Raw genomic sequence first — 14,814 nt, forward strand, 5'->3', positions numbered from 1 at the left:
CACCCCTCAGTGCACCTCGGCTCCCCAGCTTTCCAGTTCTGGTCACACCCCTCAGTGCACCTCGGCTCCCCAGCTTTCCAGTTCTGGTCACACCCCTCAGTGCACCTCGGCTCCCCAGCTTTCCAGTTCTGGTCACACCCCTCAGTGCACCTCGGCTCCCCAGCTTTCCAGTTCTGGTCACACCCCTCAGTGCACCTCGGCTCCCCAGCTTTCCAGTTCTGGTCACACCCCTCAGTGCACCTCAGCTCCCCAGTTCTGGTCACATCCCTCAGTGCACCTCGGCTCCCCAGCTTTCCAGTTCTGGTCACACCCCTCAGTGCACCTTGGCTCCCCAGCTTTCCAGTTCTGGTCACACCCCTCAGTGCACCAAAGCCCCTGTTTGCCTAAAGAATGAAAATCTAAAATGCTGCAACCGATCATCATTTTAATTAGCAGGATCAACCCTACTAGGCAGTATGTCTTTTTAATAGGGTTAATCCTGCTGATAGGTGCTCTTTAAAGGGTTGGAGGAAGTTATCCCCTATCTCATATCTTTAAGGCTGGGTTCACACTTGAGCGTTGCGCAAACGCGCGTTTTACGCGCGTTTTAGACGCGCATTTTTATGCGCGTTTTTGTAATAGTAAACGCGCGTTTGACGCGCGTTTGTGTGATTCACTACAGTGTCCTATGGCCACAAACGCCCCAAAAGTCGCTCATGTACTTTTTGGAGCGTCGGGCGTTTTACAGCGCGATCGTACGCGCTGTAAAACGCCCAAGTGTGAACCATTCCCATAGGGAATCATTGGTTTCTCCTTGTTGAGCGTTTTACAGCGCGTGGGAACGCGCTGTAAAACGCTCAGGTGTGAACCCAGCCTAAAAAAAAAACTGATCATAAAGAGGTTTATCACAGATGCATACAGAAAGTGCATTTGGGGACAAGAGCTCCGGCTCACTGCACTGCACCTTAAACAGGCAGGAAGGAAGAAGGGATTTGTGAATGCCGAAATATAGATTTATTGCTAATTTCTTTCCAAATCCCCTTCTCTGTAATGGCCTTTTCCAAGAACTGAGAAATTAAATGCATGCAGTGCAGCAAGAACTCCCGGTGACCTTAGAGGCAGCAGTGCATTAATCACAGCACGGTCCCACCGAGAAGTCATCATCCTCAGAAGACACTGAATGTGCTGCCGCGGCAAAAGTTAAGTGAGCGGGTCAAAAAATACCTTAGATTTGAACAGCTTACTTGATTGTGCTGACGGAGTGGACATGGTCCACCGGTGAATCTCCATGGAAGTGGTCAGAAATGAAAAAAAAAAAAAAAAGTCTGAATCCAAATAATTGCTTATGGGAACATTTCTCAGAGCTGAAGCATTGCTGTAGGCTCTACATAGCCATATCACAGAGGGTGCATTATTCTTCATTCTTGGATTATAATTGGCAGGTCTAACACCCTGGAATGATAGGTTTTTCATGCAACATTTTTTTTTGCAGTTTTGATGCCAACACCAGAAGTGGTTTGCAAGGGAATGAGAAATATAAAGGAAGGACTTCTACTTCGCCTTTCTGCTGGATTTACGTCTGGCTTTGTGTCAAAAATTGCATCAAAAACTGCCACAAAAAGCTGGGTGTGACCAGACCACCCTTATACAATAAAAAAAAGGGAAATTCTGCCAAAAATTTGACTGCTCTTCCAATTTTCTAAAATGGTTTATTTATTAATAAAGGTGTGGTAAGGGAGGTATTCTGTTTAGGATTTTGTACATAATTGTACATGTACAAGATTTGGTACATGTCCCATATGCGGTGGTACAGCAACAAGTCAAAAAACAGTTGTGAACCAAGAGGCTCACCCTAAGGTCTCATGCACACGACTGTATTTTTGGTCCCACTGGACCCATTCATTTTTATGGGGCCTCTAAATATGTGGACAGGACACGTATTTCTTCTACGTGATGTCCGCATCTGTGCGGCCGTGCTGCAAATGATAGAACATGTCCTATTCTTATCTGTTTTGCGGACAAGAATAGGCATTTCTACAATGAGCGGGATGTACATGGACCGCAAAACGAATCCGGTCATGTGCAGGTCTAAAGGTCACAAAAGCAAGTCGCTAAAAATGACCACTTATGTAATCTTAATCAGGTTGGACACTGTATAATAATATTACCTAAAAGGCCGTACAGAGCATGCTGTGGCACAATATACTCACAGTATGCTTTTAGTTTAGCGGAGCTGCTGCTCAGAAGCCGACCAGCTGACCGACTATGGGCTGTGTAATAAACGCTGCGCGGCAGCTGCCTCGTCCATGGGAATCAAAATACCACTGGCCACATGGTTTTGTCCCACCACCACTTTCCACTTTCTTAGCCGTCCACGGCTGCATCTTCTGCGCAGGTACTGGACAGTAGCTGAAGCAGTCAAGTGCGTGCACAGAAGAGGATACACGGCTAAGAAAGTGGTAACATGAGTAAACCATAGACAGGCAACCGGGGCCTTCATAACAGGAGGTGAGCTAAAAGCTAAAATAATTTGGGTAAGTATTCTCATATTCTCATCTAATGTGTCAGCCCCAGTTACAGGAGAAATCAGAAATAAAAAAAATTAAGAAAATGTAATGTTAAATGTCCCCCAAAGGTCTTGTAAGACCTTATAGAGGGCACAAATTGTAAAAAAAAGGAATTACAAAATAAAGATAAATTCAAATAAAATATATAATAAAACCCACCACCACATGCAAACACCACTGCTTCTAACCCTGCCACCATAACCTGTACATCTCATAAATCAAAATGACTATTAAGGAAAGGCAACATAATAAAAAAAATATTTTAGTTGCACAAGGTACTATTAAGAAAAATAATTAAAAATCTTAATGTGAAAAACAGACTATTTTATCCTCTTTTTTAATAAATATATATTTTTTTCTTTATAATAACAATTAGCAAACCAAATGAAACGCCTTAGGTTTAGGACTCATGCCCACTGGCATGGGGCATGTGCAGAATTGGGTAGTGCCCTGCTCCATGTGCTTAAACGGGAAAAAACGTAAGGTACTCCGTGTGCATTCTGTTTTCGTATGTCTGTATTTCCGTTCTGCAAAAAAATAGAACATGTCCTATTATTTGTCCGCATTACGGACAAGGATAGGACTGTTCTATTAGGGGCCAGCTGTTCCGTAAAATATTGAATGCACACGGATGTCATCCGTATTTTATGGTCGTGTGCATGAGGCCTTATGCATATGTTCTTTATTTTGGTCCTCTGCTCCATGTACTGGCCTACAGGCTGCATTGAGTACCATGTCCTTTCATGGCTCTGTACCAACCAGAGCTATAGCATAGTTCTGGTTAAGGCCTCATGTACACAGGCATAGTTTCGGTCCACATCCCATCCGCATACTTTAATGATCAGATGCAGACCAATTTATGTCAATGGGGTTGCAAAAGTGTGCTTTCCGCATCTGTATGTCCATTCCGTGGCCCCGCAAAAAAAATTGAAAATCTCCTATTCTTGTTTGTTTTGCAGTCAGGAATAAGCATTTGAGACATACTGGGGGATGCACATGGCAGGTATCCATGTTTTGAAGATCCGCAATTTGCAGACCGCAAAATTTGATACGGCCTTGTGCATGAAGCAATACAGAGCAAGACGGATCTGGCGTTAAACACAATGTAAGTCAATGGTGTCGCATCTGTTTTTTCTAACACAAAAAAAAAAAAACTGATCCGGTGCCAATTGACTTACAATGGTTTTAGTGCCGGATCCGTTCTGAACGGATGCAGGCTGTAGAGGGAAGTGCTAGATTTAAATATATATGTATATGTGCCCTCATATATATGCATATATATTAGCCATTTTACATGGGTCTGTCCAGGTGGTGTGTATATTTATAGAGACGTGTGTATTCCCCTTGTCAGCATGCATGTCTATGTATATAATGTATATATATATATATAAATATATATATATATATATATGTATATATAGGTATGTGGGCTTATAGCTGCCCATTTATGCCATTTATGCCCAAGTTTATACTAAGTATATATATACATACAATATTGATGTGCCCCAAGCATCTATATGGATATACTGTATATGCTTAAATGTGGCCAAATCTTTGCCCCCCAGTCACGGCGCCCCCCCCCCCCCCCCCCTCCAGCCTCCTCCTGCATTCCAGTTCCTGCAGGAGGTGGAAATTTCCCCAGATGGCTGGACAATTATGTACAGTTTCTGGTGACTTCAAAAGGCAAGGGATCAATGAGATCTGGTTGGAGGGCTGGAGATAGTTAACATAACAGAGATAGGGAATATATTTGTTGCATATCCCCGCTGCGGTAATTACAGCACCTGGGATATGCAGGCACTTCACAGGCGGGAGGATCAAAGCGAGCACCGCCGGATTAAATTAGTCCGGCGGCACTGCGCTCTTCAGTTGAGCCGTGCAGCCCGATACAATAGAGGATCATCCCCCAGAGAGACGAGCATATACAAGCGGGAATTAACCCCTGGACAACGAGCATTCTTTGCTGAGTATCCTCATCCCCATTATACCACCAATGCATTTAACCCCTTATTCAATCCTGCATTAACCCCTTTTCCTCCCTATACCACCAACATCCTAACTCCTAATTAACCCCTGATAATCCCTGTCTAGCCCTCTACCTGCCTGCATTAACCTCCACAACCCCTAATCCCCCTGCAATAGCCCCTGTATTCTATATCCCATTGCCACCAATCCCCTGCCCTGCATTATACCCTGCTCATTTACCCCTACACCTCTGTTCCCCTGAAATAGCCCAGTATTAACCCTTTACTGGGCTAATCCCAACTGTTATCCCCATAGGGACAATATAGTGCCAGGAGGGTAGGCTGCTGATATTTGTGTGTATGTAAGTGTGCTATATAGTTAGATTTGTGGGGTGGAATTCTGTAAATTATTGTACTCTGTAGTGTAGTTAGGTGTAATATTATATTGCTGTGTTGTATTACTGTACTGTGGTGTGCGTCTATATATTTATAACCATTGATATACTGTATATATATATCTATATAGCTATAGCGTATTAGTAGACTGTAAACGTGTTATTGTTCATAACGCAGTGTATAGTCGTTTATAGTCGCCGCTGTAGTAGCAGCAATAGTCGCATAAAGTTCAGTAAATAGGTAAGGCAACAGAGATAGTTTCTTTTAAGGTATAAATAGGAGGAGTCATCACTAGACGACTTATGCCTATTTATGAATATTAATTATTGAGATTAACCCAAAATATCAATAATTAATATTTCCTTTAACACAGACGATTGTATTATTGAACGGATGTGTTTTTGCTGATCCTCTGCCGCATCCATCAAAAACACAGATGTGAAAATAAGAATGTGGCTTATTTAAATAAGTGTTTATGACTTCTTAGTAATAAGATAAGGGTTATTAGATGACCAGCACAACGTGAAAGTACCAGTCACACAGCTAGAAAAACAGTTAGCCCTTTGTGACAGAACTGCTCAATATTTTTAATAAAGACCAATAAAAAAAAAAATATTTGCCCAAAATGAGTAAAATACAATAATAAAAAATGCCCCTGAAGGTATACATAGCCTTTAAGGTGGATTTACACGGCCTGATTATCGGGCTGATTATCCTACAAACGCTCGTTCCTGATAATCGGCCCATCTAAAAGTGCCGCAGATCACCCGAGTAAAACACCTCAATCACCCCGGGCAGTAGATCGTGCTGTCTAAATAGCGATCTACTGCCTAGGAGTAATGAATATGTATGAGGATGAGCGATAGCAGTAGCGATCCCTCTTCCTCATACTGTGGAGATGATCGCTGTATGTAAATGCAACGCTTCACCCCCATTTAGCGAGCAGACGACTATCGGGAAGCATAGACCTGTGCCTTCTATGCTGCGGATTTTCCGTGACTTAAAATCAGTTCCAATTACCTGAATGGGGCTTTAAATTCAAATAAATAAAACTGAAATCTGCAGCGTGTGAGTGCAACCTATAATTTTATGCTACAGAAAAATCCTCCACAAAATCTGCCTGTTTTACATGAGAATTTTTATGAGGATTTAGGCTAAAATCTGAAGCGCTTCCAAGGCAAATCTGCAACTAAATCAGCACGAAAATCTCCAGTTAAAGAGGATCTGTAACCTCTCCTGACCTCTCTATTTTAGCCTGATGCACGCAACAGTATACTTTTTGTGGTCTGCAAACCACAGATCTGCAAAATACGGATACTGCCCGTGTGCATGCCGCAATTTCCTTATAGAAATGACTATTCTTATCCGCAGAACAGACCCACATCCATGTGCTGTCCATATTTCTGTGGACCTATTGAAATTAATAGGTCCATGTGCGATCTGCAAGAAATGCGGAGCAGACACAGATCCAAAATACAGTTGTGTGCATGAGAGATGCAAGTACATAAGCATTTATGGGGACTGTTGAAGAATTAGAAAGCCTAGCATTCTGTCACAGTGTATGGGGAGGGGAGGAACACCAGAATGACAACAGAAGGAAAATGACCAGGAACTAGGCATCAAGGCTAGGGAAAGGGAAATGGTGACCACCTAAGGAAACCCTACACCTAGCCCTAACTCCTGTCAGTATGAATAGACCCTAAAGGTGGGAATATTCATACACCGTAAACCTAGGCCCCAGAAACCCTGAAAATCCCTAGGATTAGTGACAGGGTCTGAGACTACTGGTTCCTTCCCAGATGAACGAAACATCGTCTCCCTGAGGCCTCGTAAACAATGAGCAAATGGAAACAACAAAATACAAAGTACACTTATCTTTAATAGAAAATGGAAGAGCAGGAACTCAGGTGAGGACCACACACCAGCTCTTCCAACTCCAGGCAGATAATATCAACCGCATGGTATGAAGTGTGAGTCCAGACTAAATAGAGGAGCAGTAATGACCACAAGCTACACTTGAGACAAAAGGTGTGGTCATTACCAACAACAGCACTGCAACAAGTGAAAACAGATGTCAAATAACCTAACGTGCAGCCAGTCTCTCAGATCTTCTAACCTCTGTCACTTGAGGGACCGTGACACATTCAGTACTATCAGCACTTATTTTCATTTTCAGTAATGATCACAGAGTTTTGGACCCCACAGTACCAAGAAGGTTCATTGGTTTAATATGAAATTGGTCCTACACCGTCTGTGTGATAGAGGAAAATTAAATTGTGAGTCCACTGATAGAGAAAAATACGGGTGCACTTTGTGTAAAGCATTGCAATAAATATATTGCTTTATGATCACAGAAAAACAAAAAAAATGCAAATGTATGTACTAGAATCTGAAAAAGGCCAAGTTCCGATGGCTGTAATCTGCCTAACACTCCTTTGCAGCAGTGCATGCTTAAATGATTTCATTACTACAACAGATATTACTGTGCTATGTGTAGTGTTATTTAACATAGGTCACCAGCAGCCACGGGGTTAATCACCGGAGGGGGAGGGGGACAGAGGCCGTCAGAATGTTCTGGAGGATATGTTATCATTCATGTCTAGAGTTCCAGGCTTGTTCTCTAGAGTCTCTGGGATGAATAATTCAGGCCTGTGCTAAGGATAAGATGGCACTCGGTATATACATGGCAGAGCATTGTGGCTCTAACATGTCCTATCTGTAATCAAGAATCCCACTTTGTCCACGTGGTTTAATAACAACCCTCAAAATCACACTGTATGGGTGTCTAGCTGTAAGGAAAGATACAGGACAGGAACATGCAATAACATAAGGTATAAGAAAAAACATGGTCTCTAATAGAACGAATATGTGTTTTATGATATGATCATCAATAAATTAGACAGCATAAAAGAGTAAATGTAACTATATAAACGCTATAAAAAGTTCATGAATTTCATCGGACACTTGGATGAGAACAGCCCGATGAAGGCCCCCGGCGGCTGTTCTCGGAACTGCCTGCTCCCGGTGACTGCATTTGATTTCAGACCGGCTCCCAGAACAGGTAAGGGCTTTACCTGTGCATCGCTGGATGGGTGAGTCTACCTTACTAAAGATGGCAGCCCGCATGTGTTCGCTGGCGAACACTACGAACTGACCATCACTGGTCCTGAGTAGGTCATGAATTGTGTCTTGACAGTCAGAATATAATCAGTTATCAGCTCCAAATCCCAATCAATTGTAATGCTAGGTTCAATAACCCAATCACTGAAACTTAGCCAAGTTCGGTGACAATTTTCCACCCTGTACCTGTAATAAAAACTATTTTAATATAAAGATGAGCATGATAATAAAGTCATATAATAAAAAGGCAGAATATAAGTATTATTTGCTACTGTGATACACGTTGTATGGCCGCTTAGGCTTCAGCCGCCCTGGATAGCGAGTCACGTGGCAAGCCAAGTTTAAGTGGGTGTCTAATTTGAACAACTCCACTGCAAAACTGCCGTTTCCAAGGGGTTGAACTGATAGTGAGGGACACAACTGTTGGGACCCCCAGCAGGGTTGTCAACCAGAATTTTTCTTTTTTGTGGACAACTGATCCCCAAATCACGGACATTCAATATTTTTAACGAACAAATTAGAAAACCATAATGAATAATAAAGACTACAAGTAATGCATGTCTATAGCTCTATATACTGATAACACCTCATTACCAGCATTTATTGTGACCAGTAAAATGATGATAATTACCACCAAAATAATCTAGTCAGGTACCACCATCCACAAAAATAATCACGGTAATCATGGCACCACCAGCCTCAAAATCATCTATTTTCTTCGCAGACACAGGAAAAAAGTTGCAGAAGTTTCTGGACAGTTGACAACCCTGACCTCCAGTGATCAGCAGCCAGTAAAACTACAATGTAAATCTTCATTGCATTTTAAAGAAATAATATCAATGGGTAGCCATAGATTTCAATAGATGCGGGAGCAAAGGGATGCAGGAAATCTCTGCTCTGGATGGTGGAGGACATTCCTGATTTAGGACAAGATACAGATACACACTCAATCAGCTCAAGATGCCCTAATAGGGCCATTAAAAGGGGCTGTTCATGGAATAGTTATTCAATATTAATTATCCCTAATCAGTGCTTAATAATTAAAATGTCCCATTTCTCACACAAATGTCTCAGTCTTCTTTACCATTCCCTGGTATCCGTAGTCTACATATTCGATGCTCCACACAAGTCCCGTCATTCAAACTTTATCCACAGTGCTGGTATAACCCGGTCTACAAGCTCACACCTTGAGAAGGTCTTTTTTCCGGCTTGCAATCTTTTTGCCGTCGCTGTGGTCGACACAAGGCACCGTTAGGCTACGACCACACAGTGTGGTGCTTGCGACATGGCTGAGCTTGAGTACCGTGTGACCGTACAGGCAGCAGTGGGCTCTAATTAAACTAATGAGACCGCACTGTTTAGTCTGTCTTTAATGTCAATGGCTGCATGGCACCTTCCATACCGCACAGCCATTAACAGTACAGACCGACTAAACAGAGCGGTCTTATTAGTTTAGTTTGAGCCCACTGTTTGGCCATGCGGTACTCTACTCAGGGCAGTAGTGTCGCAAGTGCCACGCAACTGTGCTATGTGGCCACACTCTAAGGTTACTTTAACATCTGTGTTTTTACTTTCCAATATTGAGATCCGTCATAGGATTCATTGTCAATGAGGACAAAACTAAACTGAAGGGAATGGAGTGCACCAGAATGCATTCCGTTCCATTTGGTTGCGTCCCCATACCGGACAAAAAAACGCTGCAAGCAGCATTGACTTACAGTGGTTTGAATGGTGGATCCGTCATTAGTGTTGAGTGTGAATATTCTATTCACGAATTATTATCGCGAATATCGACACTTCGGGATTTCGTGAAGATCTAGAATATACTGTAGTGTTATATCTTCGTAATCGCAAATATTCTAGATTTTTTTTATCACTAGATGAATTTATAATATTTTTTCACTTATTGTATATAGCTTCTCTTTATCCTTATTATGCTATCTATTATCCATACCTTTTTCATTTACAGTTATTATTTTACGTATCGTTAATAAACTTTTATTATAAGTATTTTCCTACCTATCATTAATAATTTCTTTCTATAGATGCTATATTGTTTTTTTTAAATAAATCATTACCCATAACATACAATAGACAACATATAACAGAAAATCATACAAAGAATGTATGCCAAAAGCTGGGTATTTGCAAGCCAACAACCTATCCATGAGACAGGTACAGTCAGCATACCTTACAATGGCAGCCTTGTGTGCAATAAGATATTCAAGACCAGCTCTCATGTGACTGAAAGCCAGTAAGCCTCACAATTGCTTGACTTTTGTCAGATGGCTTAATTTTTTGGGGGATGCCAGCTATTTCTTCTCTCACTGCTTAGGAGAGGAGGGCTGCATAAAATTTTTCTAATTGTCCTAACATTTATATTCAATAACCTTCCTATACTGTTTTGTCATGTAAACGTAGTTGCATAAACATGGGCATATGGAAAAGACATGTAAATAGTGTTTCAGCTGAAAAACAAGGTCCCCCAGGCCATCCGACAAAAGTCAAGCAACTTTGAGGCTTACTGGCTTTCAGTCAGATGAGAGCTGGTCTTGAATGTTTCATAGTGCACAAGGCTGCCATTGTAAGGTATGCTGACTGTACCTGTCTTATGGATAGGTTGTTGGTTTGCACATACCCGGCTTTTAGCACATAGCCTTTGTGTGATTGTTTGCTATAGATAAGGAAATTGCGTGCGCAATACCTGCACATTGCCGATTTTTGCAATTGTGAATATTTAGCTAAAAATTTGCAAAATATCGTGAATTTGAATATTGCCTATGCCGCTCATCACTATCCGTCATGGATATTTTAGAGAGAGATAATACAGTTCATCAGTTCATAACGGATGACTAACGGAAGCGTTTTTGCTCAGTGGGATCAGGCAAAAACGCATATGTGAAAGTAGCCTAAGGGCCCTTTCACACAGAGTCTTTTGGTGCAGATTTTGGTACATTTTCAACATCAGAATCAGTGGCAAAAAATGACTCCAAGCAGCCTCCCATTAATTTCAATGGGACGCAGCACTTGATTTTTTTCTGGTGTGGTTGATAAAAGAAGATGCATGCCCTATCTGGCACGGAATCTGCGCTGAATCTTCCGCTAATATGTACATTCCATGGCGTGGAGTTTTGCATCAAAAATGTGCCAAAAACGCGCCTAAAAGCACGCTTTTAAAATCGGGACGGATTCTGTGCAAATTTTTGGAGGCTAATCTTTAAAATCTGTTGTGTGAACGTAGCCTAATGATGTCATCCCCTCAACGTGGCCTTCCTACACTGTTACTGATGCCATTCTGCCATCTCCTAAGTGATCATTCTATGTGAGTCACACAACAGTAAGATACCATTTCCTGTCTGTCTGCTCATCACAGCAACTTAATGAAGTTTGGACATAGTTCATGCAAAATCTGAACGCTTACCACACTATTTACAAGCAGAAAATGATATATTGATGAAGGTAAAATGATGTATACAATAAATAGAACACATGATGTACTGTAAAAGAATAATTAAATGAGATATATATATACATATACACACACACAATCATTTGGATAAAAGCAGATGCTCTATGAGCAAAGCTAGAGCTGGTCTCATCTATGAGATGCTATATTAGATGCATCACGCTTACCTGGTAGGCATCTAACTGTTCATCAGTAAATATAGTTTGCTTATTTCCCATGATAGATGAGGGATCCTTGGTCTCCTGAAATGCATCACACAGGGAGGAGTAGGAGGGCTGCCTAGTGTAGGCATTGGCATTTACACTGAGGCAGAAGGGGCAATAAGGGGCATTGGCTGCATAAGGCAGTTTCTTCTAAGCAGCAATGTGCAGCAGGGCCTCAGGAACCATCCCTAGAAGTGTCCTCGGTCTGCTGTGGAAGGGTTAAAGTGGTTTCATTGAAGGCTTGCAGCTCCTCTCCTCCTGATCTCCTGTGCCTGTTCCACCAGCTTCTTCTCTGAGCATCGATAGGAACAAGACACTCCCTCTGAACTGACACATCTCTGCAGACCTACAGGAGGCCACCAGGGGGCGCTAAGAAAGCAGCTGACAAATAGGGAACTGCTGTGCTTGGGAGTGAATGTAATTGGTAACAATAATAATATAGCTATAAAGGGCCAGATAAAGAAACGTATTGTAGAACATTAGGGCCTTAGTATACGTTGTGTTAATCAATAAACAGAGGAGCAGAAATGGCTGATACACAATATTTCTGCTCAATTAACCGACACATTGGCGGAATGACTTCAGGCCATGAGTTTCATTGACTCCAAAATCAATACTGTTACATAGAGGGGCAATTGTTATGTACACAGAGCCCCCTCTAATAGCAATACATGCAGTGCACTAAATAACTAGATAATCAGGCATATTGTGGGTTGTAGAAGGATGAGACCTCATGCACACGACCGTTGTTTTGGTCCGCATTTTTTGCGGCTTGGATGCGGACCCATTCACTTCAATGGGGCCGCAAAAGACACGGACAGCACTCCGTGTGCTGTCTGCATCCGTTGCTCCGTTCCGTGGTCCGTAAAAAAATATAACCTGTCCTATTCTCGTCCGTTTTGCGGACAAGAATAGGCAGTTATATTAATTAACTGTGTAATGCACACGGACGCCATCCGTGTTTTGCAGATCCGCAGTTTGCAGACAGCAAAACACACAACGGTCGCGTGCATGAGGCCTTAGGGCCCGTGCACAAGAACGAGTTTTCCGTGCGGGTGCGATGCGTGAAGTGGACGCATAGCACCCGAACTGAATCCTGACCTATTCATTTCAATGAGTCTGTGTACAGTTTTTTATCACGCGTGGAAAAAAACGAAGAACTGAACACAAATACAGACAAAACGGATTAAACTTGCTTGCAAAAACGCACCCTGAGCCAATCTGTATCGTTCGTGTGAAAAAGGCCTTAGGGCTTATGCACACAATCTGCAAAATTTGGATGCGGTCCGTGTTGCATTGGTCCGTGGTCCGCATTTTGTGGATAAGTATGGAACATGTTCTGTCATACTGCAGAACAGATGTGTTAGGATATTCCATTAGGCCTCTTTCACACAAGCAAGTTTTCCAGCCGGGTGCGATGCGTGAAGCAAACGCATAGCATCCGGACTCAATCCTGAAACATTTATTTTAATGGGTCTGTGCATGTTTTTCACACATCATTTCTGCGTTCAGGAAAAATCAAAGCACGACTGTATGAATGGTCCGTATCTTTTCTGCAATTTTGCACAACAGGTGCGGACCCATTCATTTCAATGGGGCCGCAAAAGATGCAGCCAGCAGACCATGTGCTGTCTGCATCTGTAGTTCTGTTCCGTGACCCTGCAAAAAAGATAGAGCATGTCCTATTATTGTCTGCAAAAATAGGCATTTTCTATCACAGTGTCGGCCATGTGCGGTCCTCAAATTGCGGAACACACATGAGCCGGTATCCATGTTTTGCGGATCCGTAAATTCCGGTCCGCAAAACACTACGGGGGGGCATTGCTGGCACATGGGGGGACACTATGGGCGCATTACTGGAACATCATGGGGGACACTATGGGGGAAACTACTGGGGGCATTACTGGCACATCATAGGGGACACTATGGGGGTATCTACTGGGGGCATAGCTGGCACTTGGGGGACACTATGAGGGTATCTACTGGGGCATTGCTGGCACATGGGGGACACTATGGGGGCATCTACTGGCACATCCTTGGGGACACTATGGGGGGCATCTATTGGCGGCATTGCTGGCATATGGGGGACACTATGGGGGCATTTACTGGGGGAATTCCTGGCACATGGGGGACACTATGGGGGCATTACTGGCACATCATGGGGGACACTATGGGGGCATTACTGGCACATCATGGGGGACACTTTGGGGGTATCTACTGGGGGCATAGCTGGCACATGGGGGACACTGGGGGTATCTACTGGGGCATTGCTGGCACATGGGGGACTCTATGGTGGCATCTACTGGCACATTTTTGGGGACACTATGGGGGACATCTACTGGGGACCTTGCTGGCACATGGGGACACTATGGGGGCATTGCTGGCACATGGGGAACTATGGGGGCATCTATTGGGGCATTGCTGGTATATGGGGGGCACTATGGGGGGCATTGCTGGCACATGGGTGATACTATGGGGGTATTACTGGCACATCATGGGGGGCACTATGGGGGCATTACTGGCACATCATGGGGACACTATGGGGGTATCTACTGGGGGCATGGCTGGCAGATGGGGGACACTATGGAAGTATCTACTGGGGCATTGCTGGCACATCCTTGGGGACACTATGGGGGCATCTACTGGGGACATACATTGCTGGCACATGGTGGCATCTACTGGGGGCATTGCTGGAACATGGGGGACACTATGGAGGTATCTACTGGGGGCATTGCTGGCACATGGGGGACACTATGGGGCTATACTGGCACATCATGGGGGACACTGTGGGGGCATCTTATACTGGCACATTATGGGGACACTATGGTGTTGGAGGGGTGAAGAACACTATGGGGGCATATTATATAGGCACAATATGGGGGCTCTAAGAAGGGGCATTTATACTGGCACATTCTGGGTGACACTATGGGGGAATATTATACTGCCACTTTATGGGGGCACTATGAGGAAGAGGAGAGGAGCACTATGTGGGCATTTACCAGGGGCATTATATAGGGGTGTTTTATACTTGCACACATTATAGGGCACTATGGGGACATTAGCTCAACTGGGGGCACTGAGGGATTTTTTTTGTACTGGCACACAGAACGGGAGCATTT

At 43.3% G+C, this 14,814-nt stretch overlaps 1 protein-coding gene across 1 annotated transcript in view; it reads right to left on the reverse strand.

The window, feature by feature from the left end:
* Window positions 1-11,974, reverse strand: part of CIB2 (calcium and integrin binding family member 2) — a 37,693-nt gene extending 25,719 nt beyond the window's left edge. Inside the window, exon 1 of the mRNA XM_044283374.1 lies at window positions 11,660-11,974. Coding sequence (XP_044139309.1) covers window positions 11,660-11,710 — 51 coding nt within the window. The 5' untranslated portion in view covers window positions 11,711-11,974. The remainder of the gene's footprint in view (window positions 1-11,659) is intronic.
* Between the last annotated feature and the right edge of the window lie 2,840 nt (window positions 11,975-14,814).

Source organism: Bufo gargarizans, chromosome 2 (assembly GCF_014858855.1).
Source record: "Bufo gargarizans isolate SCDJY-AF-19 chromosome 2, ASM1485885v1, whole genome shotgun sequence".
In the NCBI taxonomy this organism is placed as follows: domain Eukaryota; kingdom Metazoa; phylum Chordata; class Amphibia; order Anura; family Bufonidae; genus Bufo; species Bufo gargarizans.